Source organism: Erpetoichthys calabaricus, chromosome 5 (genome assembly GCF_900747795.2).
Source record: "Erpetoichthys calabaricus chromosome 5, fErpCal1.3, whole genome shotgun sequence".
NCBI classification, from domain to species: Eukaryota; Metazoa; Chordata; class Cladistia; order Polypteriformes; family Polypteridae; genus Erpetoichthys; species Erpetoichthys calabaricus.
In genome coordinates this window covers 219,649,915-219,676,984 of record NC_041398.2, presented here as the reverse complement: position 1 = coordinate 219,676,984, position 27,070 = coordinate 219,649,915, and the positions used below count along the sequence as shown (strand labels likewise).

The window sequence follows — 27,070 nt, the reverse complement described above, 5'->3', positions numbered from 1 at the left end:
TTCAACCAAGTGATAAAGAAGAGCCTCAGAACATAAAAGAGGCCATTTGCTTGTACTGCTTTCAGAAAACACTTGTTAAATTGTCAAATACAATAAATGTTTGGACACCCTTAAAATACAATCAATCCGATGCTTTGCTCCTCATGTATCACCTTAGATTTTTTATTTTGTTGGTACTTTTGTTAAGATTAATTTTATATGCAAAACAGTTACAGCTTGTAATTTGTATTTATTTATAGGTTACTGTTTGCAGTTAAGGTGTTGTTTGAGTAAAAATAGTTACACCTTTAAACACAAACAAGTATGTTTGACTATTGCATATCCTACAGGCTATTGTTTGTAGTGAAGCAATGCACTGTTCACATAAAAAAATGTCATTAGCGTAAATGAACAACACAGGCAACACTGGTATAACTGTTCACTGTCTTATTTTTTGTTGTTAGATATTTGATTAAGATAAATGGGCAACAGACAAACCTGATATAAAGACAAAAATATTCACTTTTAGAAAGGAAGAAAACCTCAGGCAGCCTATTTCAGTTTGGCTGACAAGACCGAAAGAGTTGTGCAAAGAATATTCCACTGTGTTAAATACCGTAGAGCTGACTCAGTCACCTTATATTTCTCTTCCAAGCTATTGTGCCTTTTTTTCACAATGTTATTGTCAATTTACCAGATGCTGTTACAATATACTGTAGCCAACCTGGCTTGGGAATAATTGGCCAGATTAATGTGCTGTTATTTCCTCCAGTGCACAATCAATTCATATAATGATGAACAAATGACTTTGGAAGTCAGACAGAGGGAAAATTTGTACAAAAGATATTTTATCATCCTGCTTCTACTATTTCCTATTATTTACAGATACACTTCCAACATTTTTGTTTCTTAGAAGACACCTAAGCATCAGACCAATTTGGAATTAATTATTGTACGATTTGATGGCAGGGTATTAACAGCAACAATAAAATTTATTTCTGTAGCACATTTTCATACATAGGATGTAGGTCTATGAGCTGTATGAAATCCCAAAGAAATTAAATTAGGCAAGAATAGTAATGAGTAAATAACAAAATTAAAGTGTACATCAATACAGGCATGCATAATGTAGATATATAATTAGTAGAACATATAGTATCTATCTATCTATCTATCTATCTATCTATCTATCTATCTATCTATCTATCTATCTATCTATCTATCTATCTATCTATCTATCTATCTATCTATCTATCTATCTATCTATCTATCTATCTATCTATCATCGTATTCTAAGTCTCTAAAGAGGAGTACAGCACGTTGCCACACCCACCACACGACGAAAAAGCTCAGGGTCCTAGTTGGCAGCCTTTCAGGCAGACACGTAGTCCAGTCCCTCCCTCTAAAATGACTCTGTCTGCCGGAGCCAGGTGTTACATGGGCATCCCCTTGGCCTAGTGCACCCGCTTTGGTCCTCAACAATGAGGATCTTGTGAGCCAGGTAACCCTCAGGGAATTGCGCCACTGGGCCATAGTGCTGTAACTGACGCTTCCTCATAATGCAGGTAATGTGCCTCATCTGGGACTCCATGAGCAACCGCTCATTCAACACAAAGTCAAATCAACGGTACCCAGGGATTCTCCAAACAGACACAGTACCAAAGCAGTCCAGTCTTTATCACAGGTCACTGGATAGCATCCATGTCTTGCAACCATATAGCAAAACAGGAGGCAGCAGAACTCTAAAGACTTGGACCTTCATCCTTTTGCATAGATATCAGGAGCGCCACACACCCCTTTCCAGCAACCTTATGACCCCCGTGCTCTCCTAATCCGTCTACTGACTTCATAGGAGTAGCCACCAGAGACATGAATATCGATGCCGAGGTAAGTAAACCTCAAGACAGACACACTGCTTGTGGCTTTGACCATGAGGTCATTAAAGACCTGGATTTTGGTTTTTATCCAGGACATTCGCAAACCTAGACACTAAGACTCCTTGCTCAGTCTCTCAAGAGCCCAGATCAGAGCCTTCATTGTCTCTTCGAACATCACAGCATCGTCTGCAAAGTCAAGATCAGTGAATCTCTCTTCACCAACAGATGCCCCCCACAGCTGCTGGACCCCACGACCCTGCCCAACACCCAGTCCATGCAAGCATTGAACAGAGTAGGAGCAAGACCGCACCCCTGACAAACCCCAGAATCCCCAGTGTACAGGCCAGCCATGAGATCCAACAACTTTGAGGGGATCCCATGAAGTCTCAGGATGTTCCACAGGGCAGCTCGATCAGCTGAGTCAAATGCTTTATGAAAATCGACAAAAGCTGCAAAGAAACTCTGATGATATTTGTGTTTGCGCTCCATGAGAACCCTTAGTGCCAGGATGTGGTCGATGGTAGACTTCTTAGGCATAAAACCAGACTGCTCCGGTCACTGGTAGGTGAGCAAGTGATCATGTATTCTATTGAGGATGACCCTAGCAAGGACCTTACCCGGCACTGAGAGCAGTGTTATCCCCTTGTAGTTGCCACAATCCAGGTGGTCAAGTTTCCCTTTCCAGATAGGGGTGACAGGTCCCGTTTTTCAGTCCGTTGGGATGATGCCCATTTCCCAAATGAAAGCAAAGAATGCTTGCAATGACAGGAGGACAGCCTTACCACCAGCCTGGAGAAGTTCACCCCGGATATCACAGATCCCTGCAGTCTCCTACTCTCAGCTGGTTCACCACCTATGCAATCTCAATGAGATTGGGTGCTTCACAACTAATTGGAAGATCATCCTCAAGATTCGTGGACCCAGAGATATTCAGAGTTTAAAGTTGATCCTCTGGCTAGGATGTTGGATAAAGATGAGTACAGAGAAAGGAAAAAAAAAAATAAAAACAAGTTCCAAGACTAAATGACTGCCCAGCTTCCATTGGGCATTCTGCGTAACATAAATGAACTTATAAGCAGTTCCTTGTTTTTTCCAGACTCTGTCCCAGAGGATTCTTCTTCTTATTATTATTGGCTCATTCATTTATACTGCTCTTTCATAGAGCATAGTCCTGGGTTCAAATCATGCCCAGTCAGTGCCTATGTGTAGTTTGCATATTTTTGAGTCTCAATAGGTTTTTTTCCTCCGTGTCTTCAGACGTGAACATTTTAGGTTGATTGGTGATCCTAAATTGATCGAGTGTGTAGGGATATCACAAAAACCAATACTTCGATACTAAAGTTCCAAAAACGTAACAGTACCATGTTTTTTACAGTATCAGTAGAACCGAGGAAGTCGATGATGCACTCAGGCATGACTGCAAGTAGGCAAACTGCTCTGGAAAGCACACTCATACATGATAAAAACTGTGTATAAAATGGTTCAGAGTGTTGAATGATGCAGTACCTCATCAACACATGTCAAAAAGAAAAACACAAGACATAATGTCTGGAAAATGCTTTTGTTTTAACAAATGAGAATTTCAGTGTCCGAGTGAAATTATCGTACGTATTATTTAAAAAATAAAAAAGGAAAAAAAAAAAAACAACGCACACAACACAGGTTCAAATTATTGCCACTTTTATCGCAATATGGAATCAGTTCAGAAGTAGATTTGTACATGCTTCGAGAGCAAAACAATGGCGCTGATCAAATGAGGTGTAATCGTTTAACTTGTATTGTCATGCATTTGTAAGAGGAGATAAAAATATAACACGATTAGTTGTTTATAAATAGTGTCATATACAGTCCTGATAAATGAAGGGAGGCTTTGCATTCATTCTCTTATTGTAATGAACACTTCCACTGATGTCCATCAGTCCAAGCATCTGTCCATTTTTTAACCAGTGTTTGTACAGTTCAGGGTCGCCCTGAGGTGCGACTTACACACATCCACAGTTACACATTTAGGACTGTGGGATGTGCAAGGACTGGATGTGCAGACAACAGTTGTAGCAAGTAAATATCGCTGAAAGATACAAACAAAGTGGTTATTTGACTTATCTACTTTGGAGATGATAGCTCCATTTGTTAATACCAACATGAAATGTATGTAGTGTTTCCGATGCTTCCAAGGACAAAACACATCTCCCTATTAATACGACATGTACCTTGTTAACAGACACTTAATCACTGAAACATACAGTGAGCAGGACAAGCAAATCAGCGTACTTCATTGCTAAATATTAATATGCAACCTCTGAATTTGTGTGATTCGATTGACTTTTGAAGGCAAACTAATATTTACAGTATTAGTATAAACCATAAGGAAGAAAAACACACATCATATATTTGAATGTTATACTAAAGAATGTAGTGCAATCTCAACAGTTATAAATTTATTGTGTACAGGTAACGACAACCATAGTAATTTTCAAATTCTGGTTTTGTACACTGGCATAACAAATAAGAAAGTCTGATCACAAAACAAAGGCTGTTTAACAGAAGTTCTGAAATTAAGGATTCATGGAAAACTGACATGTTTAATTTCAAGAAAGCTTTAAAATTGGGCCAAATATAAAAGAATGGAGGGACAGATTTGGAAAATTAAACACAATGTGTTTCTGACATTTGAAATTTAAAATTAATTTGATGAATCCATTCAATATTACTCTTTAGTAATATTTTTTCAACCAGCTAAATATCAAACATAAAGCTTACAGCAGAAAGTATCACAAACCTAAATGATTGTTTCACGGACAATCCAGACTTGAAAAACATATTGTTACAAAATACAGCTTGAAAGAGTTGGTTAAAATATTTGGAATTCACTAATTAAACAGTACATGTATAGTAATGTTTGAATTCTTATATTTATTATAGATTATAAGCAGTAGTTTTCAGTTACTGGATAGAAAATGTTAGACTACATTTACAATGTACACATGCAAAAATAAATTGGGTAGTTCATACTTTATAATCTTTATATTGAAATCACTCACAAGATTATAAACTCCATATTTGCTTTTACACTGGGGCGATGCCAACCTCTGTCATGCAATAAAATTCAAGCCCTGTATTGTATTTTGATAATTATGAATGCTAGTACTTGTTTATTTAGATTATAGTTGGGTAACTACTTAATAGATATACTGTACTAGTATTTTAAAACTGTTATTACTGTTAGTATTTATATATTTTATACAGTATTACAGAAAAGGCCACAATATTGTTCACTGCAGCAAAAGAGGTATTTTAATAAAAAGCCATTGAATGAGATTTTGGTTTTTGCCATGGTATTGAAAGATATCAAGTATCATACATTTTTACTGGTATTGGCATTGAATACAAATCTGGTATTGTAACATCCCTACTTGTGTATGTGGGTGTGTTGTACAGTGAGCTGCTGCCTCACCCATGGCTGCTCTCTGTTTTTTTTCCCAAAGCTGCCAAAATTGGCTTGGGTCTCACTGTTACCCTGAACTGGATTAACGTGATTTGAGAATGTTGTGTTCATATTTTGAGACTATGGCAGTAACCCACACAAATATAGTCAGCATTCAGGAACTATTAATTTGCGAACTAATGAGATATTTAAATAGTGTTATAAATTTAGTTTGGTTAACTGCCGATTTCCTTTAATTATCCAAAGATATCCTGACTGAAGCACTGCAGTTAGCAACTCTTAACTGGAAAGAGTGGGTTTAAAAATGGTAAGATATATAGATCACTATCTATTCAAAGTTTAATCATTCTCTAATAGTCTTTGAGTGATGAAGATTCCTTCAGGAAGGTCTCCAGTGAAGCAGAAGTAATGAAGAAGATTGATGACCTTTTAGAGAGTCTGCTTTTCAGGTACACTAGAATCGATTTCACCTTACCTTGTTACCTAAATTACATTGTTAAGTAATGTCCATATCTTATTACTGTGTGGTTACCATATAATTGTAGATTATTCACTTTATACAAAAGGTCTGAAGTATAGCATAATAATGTGGATATTCTCATTTGCCCAGCTAAAGTATCCTGAGAGAACGTGTTGTTTAAACGAGCACAGAGAATAAATGAAGAATTGTGTTTAAGGAGTGTATGGAATCAAAGAAATCCCTTTACTGTAACTGAAGTTTTCTGTAAAATGAAATGTTCCCAACTCAAAATCATGTGATCCATTTCCAGTTGACCATTTTTTACATATAGTGTATATATTTTTTATTTTATTCCAGTATTTTCTAATCCACTGTATTTTTAAAGTTTTTGACAGGTGCTACCATGCACAGCATTTATTTAACATAAAGATCATAGAAAAATAAATGCTCATTTTTTAAATTATTGGGTTACTACTGACATGTTATAAATATTTAATGAGTGTTCTTATTGCATTAAACAGGAGAACATACCCCCAAATGATTTCAGAAGGTGAATTGAGAATTTACTGCCAAATACAGTACAGTTGGTCCCTCAGCCAAGTGTAATTCTTAGAAAAGTAGACATGTGAAAATTCACAAGTGCATGTGCAGTGGCAGTCCAATGTCAACACACATAAATGCCTGGCTTTATTGAGAAAGATGTCTTATTCTAAGATAGCCTAAGAAGCCGAGAGATAAGGCATTTATGAGAACATGATACTGTTCATAAAGATGTATCTGTGAAGCCTACTTGTAACAATGGCATAAAATAAATTATTTTAAAAATGCCTTTACAAAAAAAAAACTCATTTTGAGTGGCTAAGATGCAGTTATTGAAAAAAATAGTATTTTTATAACATTGAATTTTTGTATAATGGGGGTAATGTTAAAAAAAATATAGTTGAACCTTTGTATAATGAATAAAGAAAATAAAACACAAATGTTAATAAAACGCAAAGTGCTTTACACTTTATATACAGTACCCATGTGTTCTGTGGCATGGTCTGGTGTAAAGACTAATGCTTTCTTTTAATAGAGGTCTTAAGAGCAGTACTGTGTAATGCACTATTGTGTGCAATTTCAGAAAGGATAAATTAGTCAATGAGGATATTTTCATACAGCAAGAGATACAATACTGTTAATTACTCATAAAAAGTATACCTTCGAACAACACAGCAGTGAATGCCCACAGCAGAGCATCTTCCAATACCTCTAGAGCATCTTGCTGCACCTTCACCCCAATACACTTTCAATGAATACACACATTTATACTGTCATTTTATCCCGATTTTAAAGAACCAATCTTTGAAGTTATTTATTTAACTGAGTAATTCATCTTTTTTCTGTGATAAATGTTAACTGGGGTTTAAAATTGATATGTTTTTCTGCTATTTAATATGTTACACATTAAACATCGAGCAGTTGTGAGACTTCAAGCGGATCTTTTTTTAATACACTAGACAGGATGTAATATACCAGGAGACAGCTTGCATTCTGCTCTCAGTATGAAACTGAATCTGAAACTGGGGTTCAACAGAAGTAGAGCCAGCTTGTCTTTTTTGTAAATACAGTTTATGAATATGCAAACAAATCACCAGCTCTTTTGTGGGGAAAATATATATATATATATATATATATATATATATATATATATATAAATAAAAGTAAGTAAGTCAGTTTCGTGATCTATACATACACCCTTCTTCAGTTCTGTGATTTTACATATCAAGATCATGTTCTCCTCATAATTTCCTAATGTCATAATGTCCTAAAATTACACAAAATAATTTTTGGCTTGTTGTTATTTCTTTAGTAAAATACTAGCTGTCCTGCCCATCTAAAATGGGCTGAAATCTAAGTTTGCAGTGCACCATCTTTTGGAATGTATTTTATAATGCATGTACTAATAAAATGCATTGTTCCAACAGATGGTGCACCACAAACTTTACCACTGCTTTTAGAAATCCCAATCCCAGTAGCATATAATGGAGACATGGCTACTGACAAGGATTATTATTATTTTTTTTTTAATTATTCTGAAACTCTCATGCCTTGTAATGCTTGCAAATGACAGAAACAGAATCATGAGATAAACTTTTATAGATCGTGTTAATCACAGTATAACATAACATCTTTGTTTTAAACTCCATCCACCCTTCCATTTTCGTAACCTGCTTGTCCAGGGTAAGGGTGTGAGACAGCTGGAACCTATCCCAGCAGTCATTGGGTGGCAGTCCATCACAGGGCAAAAATACAAACATATACCCACTAGAGCCACTTTAGCAACAACAGTTCACATGGGGAGAGCATGCAAAATCCATGCAAGGAGCACTCGAGACACAAACCTCAGTCTTATTGAGAGGCAGCAGTGCTGCCACCATGCTACCCTGTTTTGAACTTTTGCATTCATATATATCACAATGCTTATAAAAAATTGAAATGTTTTTTTACGCTTTATTTTAGGCATGCATGACTAAGTTTCATTTAGTATAGTGAAATGAATTGTCTTTTTGTTTAGGTAACTTCTGTGTGGAATTTCCGTAATTGCAATCTGTCAAGCCCAGTCTGAGTCGTGTGTGTGTGTTTGAGTTCAGCTGAGGACTGGCATGCTTTACCAGAGCCGGTTGCTACCTTACAAATGTTGCAGCCAATAACATGTTATGGATGAAGTGGTATTAGAAAAGGAATAGATGAATGAGTAGATAGATTTCCTTTAAGTATATTAAAACTTGGTCATAAAGTTGATGTATTCAGAAGTGGATTGTTATTCTAAGTATTTAATTTTATTTGAAAGTATTATTATCTAAATTATCAGTAATTTCCCTATGAAATGGATTGCAAGATATGGAATGTGTCTATAATTTTTGCTGTTTTTATCTCATTACTTTGAAAGAAATTTACAAAATAAACTTAGGAACTTAAACAACTGTAGAGAATTAAAACTAGGTTAATTATCACTGCGCCGTTTCTTAGATATTTTTGTCTTATCTCTGTTGTTCTGTGAATTGATGTCTCTTTTCTGTCTACCCCAGAATGCAAAAAGATGGAAGGCAGCCTCGTACCATACGACTAACTACCAGACGTTTCACCGCTGGCAATAAATGGTTCAATCGTGAGGCTCGTCAGTGTCCTATTCCAAATCATATTGGACAAAAAATTGTTGCAGGTATATTTATGACATTTTTATACTTTTCACATTTAATGTTAATTTTAACATTGCCCAAATGTTAGGATATTTTGTGTAATGCACATGTGGTGTAAATAATTCTAGAGTATAATACTGTCAACAACATCACAATATTTTATTATTTGACAAACAAATGCACACATATAAATTATTCAAAGCATAGAAATATTATAGCAATAGGAATTATTTAAAAAGGTAAACATAAATGATGTTTGCCATTCATTATACTCATAGAAACTGATCTTTTTCTCACATTAGAAATTGTATGGTAATCTATTAATTTATTTGTTTTTTGGCTAGGATGCCCTGAAGTGAAGGCTCATTTAGTTGACCTTTGCATGAAGCTTTTTGCTAAAATGTTTGATCTGAAGATGCCATTTCACATCACTCTTTTAAATGTGTGCCTGTCCAACCTGCAGCCTGTTTCTACTTCATCTAAAGGGTTCATTGGATTCTTTCTTACCAATGGAACTAAAAGTCCTTTGAAATCCACTGTTAGCACACAGGTAGGTAAAGATAATATAATATACTGCTAGTTTACATTTTCTAGTATATGTTCGGACATTTACGTATAATGAGGACAATTTCTGTCAGGTCAAGAAAGAAAGAAATAGCAGTGTGAAGCTGAAGTTAGAACAAGTAAACTGCTGAAACATACTAATGTCTCAAAAAACATTTATTTTTTTAATTGTTTATAAACACACTGATGAAGTGACGATGCATCAGTTACGGGCCCCAAATCCTCTTCCTTGTAACTTTTTTAAGCTTCTTTATTCATCTGCTTACTTAAGAGATCATAACATGTTTTGTGAGCCTGTATGGGGTAAATTATGAGTTTACATATGTTGTGGTAAATTGTACTGTTAATCTGCATTTTTCCATTAATATTCTTGTTTTAATGAACAGATCAAATACAGTAAAGAGTTATAGAAGACTTTAAAACTGCCAGTTTGACACCTGTTTTGCCTAAATTTGTGACTCCAGAAATTTCAGAATTTTGCTATTCAGTTTATTAACCTGCTCAGCAGCTGCAGCCACAAACCAGTTTCTGTTTAACAGCACCACCTAGAGCATGTGTGAAGAATATACATAGAATTTGAAAATGTGTGATCTTTTTCATTTTGATTAGTGATTTGATACACTTCATTACTCCTTGAAGGCAAATTGTCTATTTGCATGACCTTTGGAAGTCAGAATGCAGGGTCAGCCATTGTACAGTGCTCCGGTAGCAATTTTCTGGTTAAGGGCCTTGTTCAAGGTCCCTACGTAGGAAGGTCCCCTTTGGTAGTAACGGGATTTGAACCGACAACCTTCCAGATACTAGCGCATTTTTGTCACCTTATTGAAGAATACATTAAAACTAAGTTAATTTTATATCCAGTTACTTATTTTCTGTTCACCACTGGATGCACTAGCTCACATCATAGTACCCAGTGATAAGCTATAATAGACTGAAACTTTACAACAGAAAATGCAGATATGGAAAAGAAGCTTATGGGGGTATGAGACTGACTTTCTAAGCATTTGTGAAATTGGAAGTATTTCATGCAAGTATTGCTACCCTCAATTTTACTATATTGTGTACATTTGACAATATTGACCCAGTACACACATAAACCAGTAACAGTCTAATGGTACCAACAATTACAATGATAAAAAAATTATATAAAACAATTATTTTCATTTTGTGTTTTTTAGTCTACTCCTTATTTTCTCTTGGTATAAAAGATATATGCAGTAGCAGGTTTAAAGCAGAGAATAAAAAGATAAATTAGAAACATAGTCGAAACAAAGCAACATATGTATTCACAATGAATATAAATGTCCCTGCTCAGCCCTAGACCACCAATTAAACTAATATAATTTAATTATATCCATTTATTTTTTACGTACCTAAACAACAAAACTAAAATGTGTGCTTGGCTGGATCCTACTCCTTAAAAACACCATTACAAAGCACACTGCAGCTTTTGAGTCATTATAATACAGAGATATGCCCAGTCTGTTTTTCTGGCCTTAATGCTGTGTACAACGTATATGTCCAGTCAAAACATAAAAGTACCTTGTGTCGAAAAGCTTCAGAACTGTTACTTGTTTTCAAAGCGTGCTACTTTGTTCACAGAGCTGAATACTTAGTTATACTGTGCCATTTGAATCACAGGTTTTGCTCCAGCCGAGTGAAGTTGGAAAGTCCCAGAATCCTACACTGAATAATTATTACTCAACCGGACAAGAAGAATCTAAAAAGAATCCGAGATTCAGATCTGTTGCATGTTTCTGGCAAGAGGTGAAATATCTGTGGTGATCTAACATTGGTATTGGAGTTATTGGGAGAATAACATAAATTGGAATACAGATCGGTGTCCATTACTGGGTTTTTGGTCATAGTGTAGCACTGCAAAGTGATGTTGAGGAAAGTAAATGATGATCTGAAATTGACAATCTATTAGGTTACTTCATGGAAACCCAGCTCTTCCTCGTTGTCATCAATGTCTTATAAATGGCTCCACTACATAGGTACTTCTATGGGGACCCAGTGGCTGTGCTGTAAATTGCAGCACCACAGATGCAGGAGCTCTCCTTTCAGAAACATTTTTGCAAGTACTCCCTGCCCAAGGTTCATATTTTAGACTCCCACTAATGCAGTGTAAGACTGTATTTGGTATTGGAGCTCTGTTACATTTTGCATGAATAAGTAATATGAAGATTGCATGTTTTCTGGATTTATTATGGAACTCGTTTTTTTTTTTTTGCTAAATTGCTTCAGTTGTGTTAGTGTATGTGTGAAATAGTAAACACCCATGCATTTACTAAAATTAATTTCCAAAATCTGCTTTACAGGTATCCAGTAGCTTAGAAAGAGATTCACAAAAAAAATATTTGCGTCGATTTGCAGTTTTATGTATTGATGGGTATTAAATGGGAAAGCCAATGCTTCATTTTTATTTTCTGTTTTAAAGGGAAATACTCAGGGGACTGCGGATCCAAAGAATTCTATTTTAAACACATGCAAGCATCCTGAGATGGTCTCTAGTGACCCAGAGGAAGACGCAGTAATGGTTAATGAAGACTCCAGACTTACCTCTAACATTTTATCAATGGAGGACCAGACTGAGAGCATCAGGGGCACTCCGTTTTCAGACGGCCGCCTGCCTCCAGAAATTGACCTTGAGGTGTTCAGTCAGCTCCCTGAAGACATCCAAAGGGAAATTGCTGGCAGCTCTTTGACATCAAGCCCAGAATCTACATCCTCATTTCCTTGTTTTTCGACTTACAAAAAGCAGTCAGTACAGCCTGGTGCAAAAGGGAAAATGTCTTTCTTTCAAAAGCATCAGCCACAAAAGAAACATTTAATTGATTCCATACCAGATGGAAAAATATCAGACTGTATATATGGGGAAAACAAAAAAAATAGTGAAACTTTTTCAATGAAGCAAGCCGAAATCAACATGCAAGTGGTCAGTAAGACTCCTGCAAGCATCACATCAGACCTGTCACAGGATGACTCTCATCGGGAAAGATTAAATGATCACAGTATGGTAACTGACGTTCCTCCCAGTGTGGACCCCAAAGTGTTTTCAGAACTCCCCATTGAGTTCCAACGTGAACTGTTAACAGAGTGGAAACAGCAGAAGCACACATCTAAGATCTCAGTGAATAAGCATATGAGTAAAAACACAGCCAAGGATGGTAAACCAGCTTCATCCAAACGCAGTCAGACCAACAGTTTATTAAAATACTTCAAACAAACCTGAAATTGACAGAACAATGAATACGTTTGTTAACGCGTTGTCTTTAATATCTGTGTTCTTACAGAGAGAAGTGCACGGTTTTCTTCAATCCGTTATTATTTTGGCTTTGCCATTAGGAAAAAAAAATCTTGTGTCCATATAGTATTGTTAGGCATCAGGAATCATTAGTCATTAACAAAGTTAGGCTTTTGTTTATTTGCAATTTCTCTTTGTTCTCAGTCTTCATTCATCCTTACGTTTTACATAAGTGGATACTGTCCCTATATTGCGGTATAACTGTATTGTGTCATATTTTCAGGTTCTAATATGAGCATTGCTAATGCTATACATGTAGTAAATATGTATGTATAAGTATTTTATTTTTATTAAAATATTTTTGTAATTGTATCCTAATTAAACCCCATGTCTAATATGACAGGCCAGTTTTTGTGAATTGCAGGCAAAGTAATGGAATCAGTAATGGAATAGAGGGATATGATTTGTTGTAAAGTTTAGGTGTGTTGGTGGACTGAAATGAGGGGACATGTTTGCCAAATATGCTATAATTTTGTTATGCAAATACCTTTAATATTTTACATTTTCAAAGTAGAAATATTCAATATTGTTACCAGAACAGTATGGCATGTCTAATGAGAAACACTGAAGAGAATTAGTAGATTCAGCATCCTTAACCAGTCAGTGTACAATTGCAGGTGAGAAGGTTAACAAATTCTAGATTGCATACCATCCTCTGAGGAACACTGGTGTATAGCACAACGTGCGAGGTAATATTACAGACATGTCATCTAGGATGAAAATCTTCAAACACTACTCGGATAGTAAGGTCAGATGATTCCGTATTCAGTTACAATAAATAGTCACTGCTGAACTACAAGGAACATGTTACAGGCCTAGTGTGAAATACTGTGGCTTCCTTAAACCATAAAGATAGGCCCTGAAATTAAATTTCAAAAGCATTTACGATATTATAAATCACTCCATGGCCATTCCTGAGTTTGTACAAAGTGTTGTATCTGTCTGCAGGCTCTACACAGGCTGAGCAAGACTTGATGCTTGAGTGGCAGCAGCGTGTCAGGCAAAGGAGTGGACAACATCTTTGAAAAGCTTTAGGAGTATTCAAAATGGAGGTTGGATACTTTCAGAGAAAAAGTAAATTGCAGTACCTCACACTTGCCTTGGTCTCCATGATGTTGTAAAGTGTAATGGTGGATAATGTGATGCCAACAGTGTTCATGTCGTGGAGGAATGCTACCTTGAAATGGTTTGCTTCTTATTTCCACATTCTTCTCTTACAAGAGCTACAGCAATTCATTCAGGGGGTTGAATTATGTTAATTGACAGGATGAAAATAGCCATTTTAGCAATGCACTCACAATCTTTCATGAGAAGTGGCTGTTCTGTTTGATTTTGGTCAAAAGTACAGTGTGGCGTGGCTTTTGTTTGATGATTCAACATCTATGTAGGGTGTAATTTGTGTACTTAATAAATATATACACTAAGTGATAGCATAATCCAGAACTAATTTATTGTGCAGTGTATTGCACAGTACCAGAGTAAAGTGTCAGTGTTCAGCTAATACTAGAGGACTAATGAGACCCCCAGATTTTGCATGCTGATTACAAGAACATACTGTAGATAGAAGAATGAATCTGACCCAGCATATCTTAATTTAAAATGTATTAATCTAGATTTGAGGGATCTGTTTCTTTCATTGGCATTAATGGTACTTTCCTCATTGCACTGTGCAACAATATAGTTGAGTGATTCAGAATTTACATTTTTATCTTGCAAATGCATTTCAAGAGGTCTGTTCAGATTATGATATGATGATGTAACATTTGAAACCTGCTTAACCAAGTTTAGAGTTCTGGTGAACAATACTGGGCATTTGGCAAGAATATACCACAGATGAGGCACTAAGGCATTATGCAGCCCATGCCAACTCTCACATGGGGCCAGTTTATCCATCCGTCCATTATTCAACCCGCTATATCCTAACTACAGGGTCACAGGGGTCTGCTGGAGCCAATCCCAGCCAACACAGAGCGCAAGGCAGGAAACAAACCCTGGACAGGGCGCCAGCCCACCACAGGGCACACACACCAAGCACACACTAGGGACAATTTAGGATCGCCAATGCACCTAGTCTGGATGTCTTTGGACTGTGGGAGGAAACCCACGCAGACACGGGGAGAACATGCAAACTCCACGCAGGGAGGACCTGGGAAGCGAACCCAGGTCTCCTAACTGCAAGGCAGCAGCGCTACCCGGGCCAGTTTAGAATCACCAATTAATCTCTTAATGGCTTTGGTTTAAAAGAAAAACTTAACTCAGAACAGGAAAATGTGTGACCCAGGGTGCTGGGTCCATGAGAGAGCACTCTTACCTATTATGCAGGCACAAAAATGCTTGGTTAAGCCTGATCTTTTGTAGAAATGTGGTGAAGCAGTTTGTACATTTTTATGATTTAATTTCTTAAGAATAAATCCCTTTTGTGTTTTACAAATACTATAGTATTTTGTTAAATATTACAGAACAAGTATCAGTAATCATCACAATTATTATTCACAGCACTAGATTCCCAGTCAGAGTTGATTCCTGCTTTGTGGCCAACACAGCTAAAATAAGCTCTGGCGTCCCACAACCCTAAAACTGGATTAAGCAGACTTGGCTAAAAAGCAGATGAATTATTCACAACAAAATAAGGTAAGAGCCAAAGGTTATACAGCTTGACACTTTGTTCTTCTTGCTTCACTCCAGTGTACTTTGGCTAGCCCGATTTTAACACTGGACTTCTCATGTATTAGAAAGAATAAAAGAGGAGCACAAAACTGGACTTAGTCTGTGCATCTACCCCTATAATTCTTCAGGTTCTGACTCTGTGGCTCCTGATGATGCCAAACAGTCCTCAGTTTTGATTTTGTATGAGGTTGTATTGTTGTTAACAGTAAATGTAAACAGCTAACATTTTTGTTAATGAGTAGAAAAATAAATCTCTCTGATGAGATTATTTCTGTCAACTGGCTTGGATATTCCCCGGTAATTCCAGGAGACCTACTGGGGATACAGTGATGTGGACCAGCCACACTGCTTTGAACCTCACCAGGAAAAGTAAATGGTGAAGATAGTGAAGTGGTCTTACCAAAACCTATGGCTGCTGAACAAATAATTAAATAAAAAAATTACATTTTATTTATATAGCACCTTTCCCATGCTCAAAGATTCAGTAAAATATACAAGTTATTATTCAAAATACAAGCAAAATTATTAAGCATCACACATAATGTGAATTTCCCCTTGGGATTAATAAAGTATCTACCTATCTATCTATCTATCTAATGAATTAAAACAACATGGAAGAATTTATATAGAAAGTTGAATCCCAATTAAAGAGCAAAGGTAGAGAAATCCCCAAAAGGAGAACGGTTTGTCATGGACAAAGCAAGGAGTGCCTAGAAGGGGGATTGCCAGTCCCAGTCTTAGAGAGGTGCTGTACTCACAATTTTTTGCTGAAACTAATGCTGCGCCCATTTACATCAGATGTCAGAGCTGGGAATAACGTCACACTTGAGTTGACTGACATCCAGTAAAACATTCGGAAAAACGAAATGGACGCATACAGGAAAAACTTTGTTGTGTTTGATCCATCGGAATAAATAGCAGTTGATAGCAATAGATAGGAACTGGACACTGCTGTGTGTATGACTGATTTAATGAGACATTAATAGACACAAGTGCTAATGAACAGTATAATACTACAGCTTTCACTGCATTTTGGATTGAGTTCATGATCTGAAGTCAGACAAACTCAGGCCTGACAGACTAGCTTCGAATTTCTGAGTTGGAAATCTGACTTAAAGGGGTGTTCCAGTTGAAAATTACAACTAGAACTCGGAAATTCCAACTTCACACGAAATGCAGCGTAATCCCCACACAAGAAGCTAGTCCCCGCTGTTCTTTAATTCTACTGTATGTCCTGTTTGCACCATCAGACCTGTCTTTGTAGTGATTTAATTTTTCTGTGGATGTCCTTATAGTGTTTTATGGAGTAAAGCAGATTAGCATTTCTTGGTCCTTCATTTGTATTCTTTCCAAGTGCTTTTATGAAAAAATCATTTTGTGATGAATATCCACAGGTGCAAATGGAACCAGCATAGGTAGCAAGGTGTTGGTTTCTTTTTTTTTTCTTTTTTCAACAGGTTAAGCAAACAGGAAAGAGTTAATGAAGAAAAGAAGTGTTGTTAATTTGAATAAAGTCAGACGAGATGCCAAACTTGATGATGGCGATTGCGGTCCTTGTTCCCAGAGGATGTCAAATGTCGTGACTAGCAATCGCTGATGATGACAAACTACAAGACTCCCATGATGACTTTCCAGCACAGTCCCACATTTCCAAAGTATTGCAAGCTCACCTTCTTTTTCTGACAGACAATAACATGCTGCCTGATTGTGCCAATGCTATATGAAAGCTTTTCAGGTATGGCGAGTTCAGCTGCGGTCTTGGCTCGTTTTTTTCTTTCAGTTCTGTTGTGGTACATAAATCACAAGGCCTCACACAGACAAGTCTCTTTTGTTTGTTAGGTCCCAAGCCATGTTCCTTGTTTCTCATAGTTTATTACTTGTAGCTGCATCATATGCACTGTATTTACGCCTGAGCGCTCATTGGTGTTAACTCCTGCACACACAGAGACAACCCCTATGACTGAAGACAAAAACAAACCAGTTTAATTATGTCAGGGCAAGTCTCAAAATGGTCAGAAAGAGTCGATGCCCCTACTGGCCATTCCATAGTTGAGTCAGTGCTGGGCTGGCCAGTCTGATGAAGGACCCTTCTACTGAATGATTCCAGTGCTTCTCCATCAGAGATGACTTTTTCCTTAGGCAGGCAAATAACTTGGCATTAAGGCAGTGGCTGAGTACCGAGTAGAGAAACAGAATAGGTAAGGGTTAGTAACAAATTATAACTATCATATTACTATACTTCTGTTTTAGTGCCAATGAATAACAACAGAAATGCTGTCTGCATAGTTAATCCGCAGCTCTAGTCAGGGTATGCTAAACTGAAGTAGCAAGTCTTCAGCTGGGATTTGAAAGTTGAGACTGAAGGAGCACCTCTTATAGTAGCAGGCAGACCACTCCACAGTTTAGGGGCCCTGTAACTAAAAGCACGACCTCCCACTGTTATTTTATTAATCTTTTGAATCATAAGAAGACCGGCATCATGAGATCTTAATGTCCGCTCTGCTTTGTAAGTAGTGATAAGCTCAGATAAGTAAGCCGGACCTTGGCCATTAAGGCTCTATATGTTAAAAACAGGATTTTAAAATCTGTTCTAAACTAAGACAGTGCATGAATTTAAGAACTGGAGTTGTGTTCTTATTTTCTTGTTCTTGTGATATTAAAGAAAAATTTGAACATCCAGTAAACACCGCATTGCAATTGTCAATCCTTCTAGAAATAAATGCATGAATTAATTTCTCAGTATCCCACATATCTGGAAAACGTATTAATTTCCCAACATTTGTAAAATGGAAGAAACATGTTTTGGACAGTTTTATAATGTGCACTTTAAATGACATGCTAGAGTCAAAGATAACGCATAGATTGTGGGCTGATTCAGTAAAACCAATGGTGATTCCAAATGAGTTAAATGATGACAAAATATTATTGTGATCAACATCATTCCCTCCAATAATTAAAAAACATGTAGTTCTCTATCACTCACTCTTTTAATTCACTAACACAACTAATTAAAGACAACATCGCAGAAACTTCATTTGGTCTAAAAGAAGGTATAACTGGGTGTCACCTGCATACAAGTGAAAAATTAATGTTATGTTTTCTAATGATAGATTCCAGGGGAAGCATGTAAAGTGAAAACAGTCAAGGTCACAGTACTGAGCCTTGCGGGACACCATGTCTCACTTCACAACATAATTACAATGGAGTGTCCTTCATCAGAGGATATCAGAATGTCGCTTACAACATGAGTGTCTGTACTATGACCAGTGCGGAAGCCAGACTGAAATTTCTCAAAAAAAATTGTGATGTGTAAGGTGTTACTGGTGACGTCTTTTTCAATTGTTTTAGAGAAAAAGGGTAAATTTGATATGGGTATATAATTATGAAGTATATGTGGGTCTAGGTCTGACTTTTCAAGTAGTGGTTTGATGACTGATACTTTTAGTACATCAGGTATTGTGCCATGCAATAATGAGCTATTGATAATGCTAAGACTGGGTGCTGCAAGAACATCCATTGTGCATAACATCATTGAGATCTGAACAGGCTGAAGTTTGAACAAAAGTGATTGTAAACAACCACAAGATAAACCATTAGAAAATTTTATTCCAGAACTAAGAAAAACTGATTTCATATTCAGATGTTAACTTGAACAAATGTGCAATCCCACCCATAATAACCCTTAATAATGGAAATAGAAATGTCAACACTAAGACCTTTATGTTTTGATAGATGAAAGTCACTGCTGCCTTTAATAATAATGTTAATCATCTCACCATTATATTTCAAAAAGTTCTCCATTGTCCATTTTGGAATACTTGACTTAGTAAACGGACTTTTCACCTTTTCTTAAAGACAACTCCTAAATTTATGACTTGTTAATATAGCGCATAAACCTAGTAACAAAGTACCCGATAATTTCATCCAGAGACACAAATAATAAATAACATCACCCAAAGATGACTGGGTGCCATTCTTGCTCGGCTTACTTTTAATGAACTGGATGATCGTTCCCATTGTCGATAACATTCTCTATCTTTTCCTGTTGTCCTGGAAGTGAGCAGACATTACTGGCATCTTGATCAATTTATTCCTTTTGATGTTGGAACAGGGTGTTAGAAGAGATGTGTTACTACCAGTGATAGACCCGTTAATGGTGAGTAATCTTATTTTATCAAAACTAAACCTATTGACATTTTTCTGCATCTTAGTGCATTGTTGAATGCCCACATAGTGATGAGATGGAATACGTGTGGACTAGTATTTCATTTTACTCTTCTACTGGCTAGCCGTAGTTTTTATTATAGTCACATGTTTCAATTTATTTACTAAAGACAGTTTAAAAAGGTCTATAGCAATGTATTGATCTATGTACATAATGATGTTGTATTTATGCATTTCAGTGCATTTACTTTTACTATTTTGTAACTGTGTATAAAAACATGACCTTGTAAATTAAAGGGTAATATTTAAAAATCAATTAATCTGAAAAAATTAATATGTCAAGGGTCACATATTTCCTACCAATCAAAGAGGCCTGGACTCACTTCATGTCATTGAATGTTTAAAATAAACTTTAAGCAGACATGTTTGACAGTAGTGCTGGGCGGTATGACCAAAATTCTATATCACGGTATTTTTCAACATTATACCGGTTTCGCGGTATTCGACAGTATTTTTTTCCCATGCGTGAGTGGATGTTAACTACATTTTCCACTGCAATTACTGCAGTAGACTGGCCAGGAATGACCTATTCCACTGTCACAAGCATTGTACAAAAAAACATTTTATTTTGTACGCAAGTATTAATACAGGTCTGCATGGCCCCATAAAGTGATAGTTTTCAAGGGGGTGACACTAATGAAGAGAAGGAATCACATTGCATGACAGTTGCAGTCAAAATATAGAGCCTTTTTATTGAACAAGTTTTGCAAACAGCTTAAACCATAATTTTGACAACATAATTTCAACCATCCAAAGAGGCATTAAGACTTAGTAAAATATCCAGAGGTGCTTGTCAAAAGTTGTATTTCACTGAACATGTCTTAGTAAAGGAATAAAAAAGTAAATATCATGTTAACAATCTCTGTCCACTGACATGTTAGCTATATGGATTGTAATGGCGTTGGTTATCTCGATCCACCGCTTGCTTTTTTTGTCGTAGGCAGTATCTCTAGCAAACACGCCTACAAGTGACATCTGACTTGACTGTCCTCTAACTTTTTCAGTTTTACCTCAGGACGTGGAGGGTACCAATCTTAGTTCAATGCATTCATGGTACAAGGCATGTTTGCGGCTAAGGTGGTGCAGCAAATTGCTCGTGTTGACAACTTTAGGATGACAGCATTTGCAGTAAATAGTTTTTTGGTCCACATCCGACCTTTTAAAACAAAAGTATCTCCAGACAACAGACACGGCTCCTTTTTTCAGCAAAAGTTCTTCTGTGTCATCATGTTCAACTTTATCGTCAGCTTCAGTTTCAGAATGTCTCTGTCCATTTTCACAGTGCAATACCTCCACTAACGCATGTACTCCGTTGCATGTGTTTAGTGGTGTAGCAGTGAAAAAGGCCTCCCCTTAAACAGTTTCCCGATGCGCCACGTTCCAAACGTTGTTTAGATAGTTAGATAGACAGATAGATAGATACTTTATTAGTTTAGACTATTTAAACCGGTGTTGCTGTATAAGAAAAATCCATATCATAACAAAAATAAAAAATTGTTTTCGGTATGAACCGGTATACCTCCCAGCACTATTTGACAGTATCAAAAGACACATTCAGTGGCGGTAAAATTGAAATGGTTGTTGTACCAAAATCAGCTACTTAAGATTCAAGAGTTTTATTTGTCACACACACAATTATACAGGTACAACGTACAGTGAAATGAAAAGCTGGTTCACCCCAAGATTGTGCAAAACAAAAGCAAACACTGAGTAGAATCTATACTAATAAAAGGCAAAGCCCTCACTCACTCACTCACTCATCACTAATTCTCCAACGTCTTGTGTAGGTGGAAGGCTGAAATTTGGCAGGCTCATTCCTTACAGTTTACTTACAAAAGTTAGGCAGGTTTCATTTCGAAATTCAAAGCGTAACAGTCATAACTGGAACCTCTTTTTTGTCCATATACAGTAATGGACTGCAGCTCGCTGGCCGTGGGAGGCAGGGTTTCGGGGGTTGCGTATCGCGTCATCACGCCTCCCACGTAATCACGTGAACTGACTGTGAAGGAGAAAGGATAGCCTTATATGGCGTTCGTTTATAAAACAGCGGACAGGCTGTGTGAAGTCAGCTTCACAAAAAAACAGATCCTTAACAAATTGTTATTGGTATATTTTCCCTCAATTTAAAAAGGTTTTCTTTTCTTCTTAATTAAAATTTAAAAGCAATACTTCACCGCTGCGAAGCCCCTCTAGCGCTGATGTCCGAGGTTCAATTCCCGTAAGGGAGTGCAGTGAGTGTGTACGCCTGATGAGCCAAAAATTATGGCAAAACACATGTCGCGTACTCTTTGCATTATTTGACAGTAAACTATTTTCAACCATTCTATGATCTGCTTCTCACAACTGAAGGCACCGTGGCTGATGTTAGCCGACTTGCTGGCCAACCATAAGCGTTACCTGGTAGGTAACCACCCATACAATCAGATTACATTCACGGCATTCGTAGTCTGAATCACAATTACCCCGATCTACATGCTAGAGAAAACCTCAATGAAGAAGAAACAGTGTGTAAGCATACATATTAACACACGTGCAATTACACGTGTGCATGTACGGGGTGATTTCTCAGGCTTAAAAGCTCGCCTTTTATTAAAAAGGTAAATGCAAACTGTTTTCATTCTGAAGGGCACAAACCACGTTGGATTTCAGCCGTTAAACACGCAAAAATGTCGGTACACCAGATAAAAAAGCTCAACATATTATCAGTTGTATTGTATGCTTAAAATACATATAGAAATGTGTTAATCGTTAACTAATAGTATGGGATGGTGTTTTTCGACTCAGCTACAGATGCCGATGGAGACCAGAACTGCTTTGGAAAAATATGAACGTCTTGGGGCCGATCTGGAAGAAGGTAGCGCAGTGCCTTGATTTAAACGATTCCATGTCTTGGTGGGTTTGCGTAGCTTATTGTCAATATCTTTACACCTGTTTTTAAGACTTATTGACTGAAACGGGCTTTCACGAAAAAAGTTACGGCTTTGCTACAGGATACACCCTCCACAAGTTAAGGAAGTAAAAATAAAGGTATATATTTCTGTTTTATTTAAACCTTTTAAGTTCGTATGCATAGCCCCATTTGGCTGTTTTAGTTTTTTTTTTTTTTTTTCAGTAATATTTAATCTCCTTAAAGAAAAACAACATATGCATTTTACTTTTTTTGTTTCTCTTTAGTAATATTTTACTGTAAAAGGATAACCAGTATTTAAACCTTTTATGTTACTTTATAAAGTTATTTTACACAATGTTGAAAAATTAATAAGAAAGCTACATATTTTGGCAGCTGCTGCTTTAATTTTCAATGAAATGAAAAAAGCTCTCCAAGTGAAAACCTCAATGAAGAAGAAACAGTTTGCACTATCTAAAAAGGAGAAACCTTCATTTATAAAGGTTTGCTGCAGATGACTTAACTGAAAATAAATGAATAGTTCCTATGTGTATAATACATATTTATCTATTTGACTTATGCCTTTATTCCAGCAACTTGCAACATCTGAGGTACAATTTGTTACATTACTTTTGTGTTTTGCAGCACAGGCAGGTGAAGTGACTTCCTCAGGGTCACACAGTGGTGTCAGTACCAGGATTTGAACTGACAAGCTCCGGGTTTGCTGAAATATTACTGAAGAAAGAAAAAAAACGAAAACGGGCAAATGGGGCTATGCATACAAATTTCCATCCATCCATTATCCAACCCGCTATATCCTAAATACAGGAGCCAATCCCTGCCAACACAGGGCACAAGGCAGGAAACAAACCCCAGGCAAGGTGCCAGCCCACCGCTGGGCGCACTCACCCACACACACCCACACACCAGGGACAATTTAGAATCGCCAATGCACCTAACCTGCATGTCTTTAGACTGTGGGAGGAAACCGGAGAACCCGGAGGAAACCCAGACAGACACGGGGAGAACATTCAAACTCCACGCAGGGAAGCGAACCCGGGTCTCCTAACTGGCACCTTTCACTGTGCCACCATGCCGCCCGCATACAAACTTAAAAGGTTTAAATAAAACAGAAATATATACCTTTATTTTTACTTCCTTAACTTGTGGAGGGTGTATCCTGTAGCAAAGCCCTAACTTTTTTCATGAAAGCCCCTTTCAGTCAATAAGCCTTAAAAACAGGTGTAAAGCTAAACTTGTAGCACCGCTATTCAATTACACTTGCCTAACGCCTCTCCTAAGGGGAGATACCGTGGGATCTAGGCATCAGTCAAAGCACCAATCACAGGCCCAATTAGAAAGCGGGAAGCTGTGATTTGTCGTCTCCCTCCCATGTTACAATCACAGCCCGTGTTACAACGCACTATGTATGTATGTGTATATGTATATATGCGCGGGTATTTTGCTAGTAAATAATAAAATGAGAAAAGGGTGAAAAATGCTCTAAATTTAAAAAAAAATTAAGATTAACTAATTTCATTTAACTTAAACTAGATTAGAATTAAGTTAAACTTAAAAAATGAAACAGTAAAAAGCATAAAGTGACTGTGCATTAACTTAAAATTTTCAGTTGGCATGTCAGAGTACTGGATTCTGATGGCCTGAGAGTAAAAGCTCCTCTTGAGTCTCTCGGTCTTTGCCATTAGACAGAGCAGACACTTGCCTGAGTTGAGTAGGCTGAACAGTCCATAATTATTTTAATTGCCCTGTTCCTGCAGCGTTTGGTGTAGATGTCCTCCAGAGAGGGCAGTGCCAACCTTAAGATACACTCTGTTGAATGTACCACTCTATGCAGAGCTTTGCAATCTCAGACTGAGCAGTTCCCAAACCATGATGTGTAGCTCTATGTTAGTATGCTCTCTGTGGTGCCAGTGTAAAAAGTTTTCTAAAATAATTGGTGAGACGTTGAATTTCCTAACGCTGGTCCAGTTGATAAAGGCACTGTGTTGCCTTCTTGACCTGAGTTTGTGTGTGCTGGGTTCATGATAGGTCCTCAGTGATGTACACACCAAGGTACTTGAATCCGCTTACCCTCTCCAAAGGAACTCCATTTATGCTGATGGGACTGCTGCTGCATCCGCCTGAAGTCCACCACTAGCTCCTTGGTCTTGTTGACATACAGTGAGAGTTTATGAGCTTAGCACCATACTGCCAGGTTGTCTACCTCATCCAGATAGGCCTCTTTGCCATTGTTCGAAATGTGGCCTAAGACCACTGTGTCATCAGCAGACTTAATGGTGTTAGAGCTGTTCTTAGCCACACAATTATGTGTGTAAGTACAGCAGAAGACTCAGTACACAGCCTTGTGGAACTCCTGTGTTGACAATTATGGTTGCGGGCGCTCACCACCTCAGGCCTGCCCATTAGAAAATCCAGCACCCAGACACAAAGGGGGGGTGTTCAGACCCGGGTCTTTAAACTTTGTGGGCAATAAGTCAGGGGACAATAATGTTTAGGGCCAAGTCTATAAACAGACAGTTTACAACAGTGTAGTTTCAATATTATCCATAATGTAAAAGTCAGACTTAAATGACTTACAACGATTATTAGGACAAAAGTGGAAGAAGAGCTGCAAAGCAACAAATCTCCAACGCTTTAACAAGAATAGTAAGTTAAGAATAGGCCATTAGTATTCAGTATGAAACGCCACAAGGGACAACACCAGTAAGATACATTTGGTGAAAATGTTTGTTTATTCTTGTCTAACAGTCTTCACTGAGTACAGAGCCTAAACAAATTTACAGGGGAAGCATAAAGTATTAAAACCCTTTTATTTTTTTAATATTTTGTTATGTTGCAGCCTTATGCTGAAATAATTTTAATTAATTTTTCACCTTACCAAGCAACACTCAATACCCCAAAATAACAAAGTGAAAATAGGATTTTAGAACTGTTTGCAAATATATTAAAAATAAAAAACTGAAATATCCCATTGAGACAAGTACTGAGACCCTTAACTCAATATTTAGTTGAAGCACCTTTGGCAGTGATTCCACCCTGAGTTCTTATTGGGTCTGACATGACAAAATTCACCCACCTGGATTTGGGTATTTTCTGCCATTCTTCTTTGCTGATCCTTTCAGGCTTTGTCAAGGAGGATGGTAACTATTGGTGGACAGCTGTTTTCAGGTCTCTCCAGAGATGTTCAGTTGTGTTTAAGTGAGGGCTCTTGCTGGGCAATTCCCAGTCTGAGGTCCATAGCCATTTGGGGCAGGTTTTTGTTAAGTATATTTCTATACTTTGCTCCGTTCAGCTTTCCCTTAAAACTGTCTAGTGTCCTAGTCCCAGCTGTTGAAAAACTTTCCCACAGCTTGATGCTGCCACCACCATGCTTCACTCTTGGAATTGTATTGTGCAGCTGAATGGAAGTGCCTGGATTCCTCCAGACGTGATGTTTGTCTTGGTTTCTTCAGATTAGAAAATGTTGTCCCTCAAAGTCTGAGATTCCTTTAGGTACCCGTTTGAAAACTCCAAGCATGCTTCTGTCTGTCCACTCTGCCATAAAGCCGGATTGGTAGATTGTTTCAGTGATTGTTGGCCTTCTGGAAGTTTCTCCCGTCTCCACACAGGGTCTCTGCAGCTCAGCCAGTGTGACCATCAGGTTCTTGGTCACCTTTCTTATCATGGCTCTTCTCCCATGATTGCTCAGTTTGGCAGGGAAGCCAGCTTTAGAAAGATTTGTGGTTGTTCCAAACATCCTCTATTTAAGAATTATGTAGGCCACTGTGCTCTTGGGAACCTTCAGTGCTGCAGAGGTGTTTTTTTGTAATCTTCCCCAGATCTGTGCCTCAGTCCTTTGACCTCTGATTCACATTATCAACTGTGGGACCTTCTATAGACAGGTGCGTGTGTCTTTCCTAATCATGCCCTGTCAATTGAACTGATCACAGATGGACTCCAAACAACCTGTACGAACATCTCAATGAATGGGATGCACCTGATCAGATTACAAGTGTCATAGCAGAGGGATGAAACACTTGGGTCAATGCGATATTTCAGTTTTCTTTGTTTTTATTAAATTTGAGAAACTTTCTTTTTGCTTTGTCATTCTAGGGCAGGGGTAGGCAACGTCGGTCCTGGAGTGCCACAGTATGTGCAGGTTTTTGTTCCAACCCAGTTCCTTAACGAGAACTCAATTATTGCTGATGAAGCACATATTGCTTAAGTGACATTTTAATGCTTCATTTTAGTGGTCTCGCTTGTTAAGGTTCTCCAACCTTAATTGCTTATTTCAATCTTAAACTGCTGCATTCAGTGTTTTAATTGCTCCTTATTAGCAATAAGATGTAAAAGACAAAGCAGCCAGCAGTTCTCCAGCTAGCTTTTTTCCAATTACATCTGTGTGTGTTCATCATGCACGGTTTGATTTAATAAAACACTTAATAGAAAAATGTGACAGACTGAAAATGATCTGTTTT

At 37.4% G+C, this 27,070-nt stretch overlaps 1 protein-coding gene across 3 annotated transcripts in view; it reads left to right on the top strand.

The window, feature by feature from the left end:
* The window catches only part of poli (polymerase (DNA directed) iota), a 38,423-nt gene extending 25,269 nt beyond the window's left edge, over nucleotides 1-13,154 (top strand). For all 3 annotated transcript variants that reach the window (XM_028802572.2, XM_051928014.1, XM_028802573.2), the window contains 5 exons: nucleotides 5,659-5,750; nucleotides 8,833-8,966; nucleotides 9,288-9,493; nucleotides 11,149-11,274; nucleotides 11,948-13,154. In XM_028802572.2, coding sequence (XP_028658405.1) covers nucleotides 5,659-5,750; nucleotides 8,833-8,966; nucleotides 9,288-9,493; nucleotides 11,149-11,274; nucleotides 11,948-12,742 — 1,353 coding nt within the window. In that variant the 3' untranslated portion in view covers nucleotides 12,743-13,154. The remainder of the gene's footprint in view (nucleotides 1-5,658; nucleotides 5,751-8,832; nucleotides 8,967-9,287; nucleotides 9,494-11,148; nucleotides 11,275-11,947) is intronic.
* The last annotated feature ends 13,916 nt before the right edge of the window (nucleotides 13,155-27,070 follow it).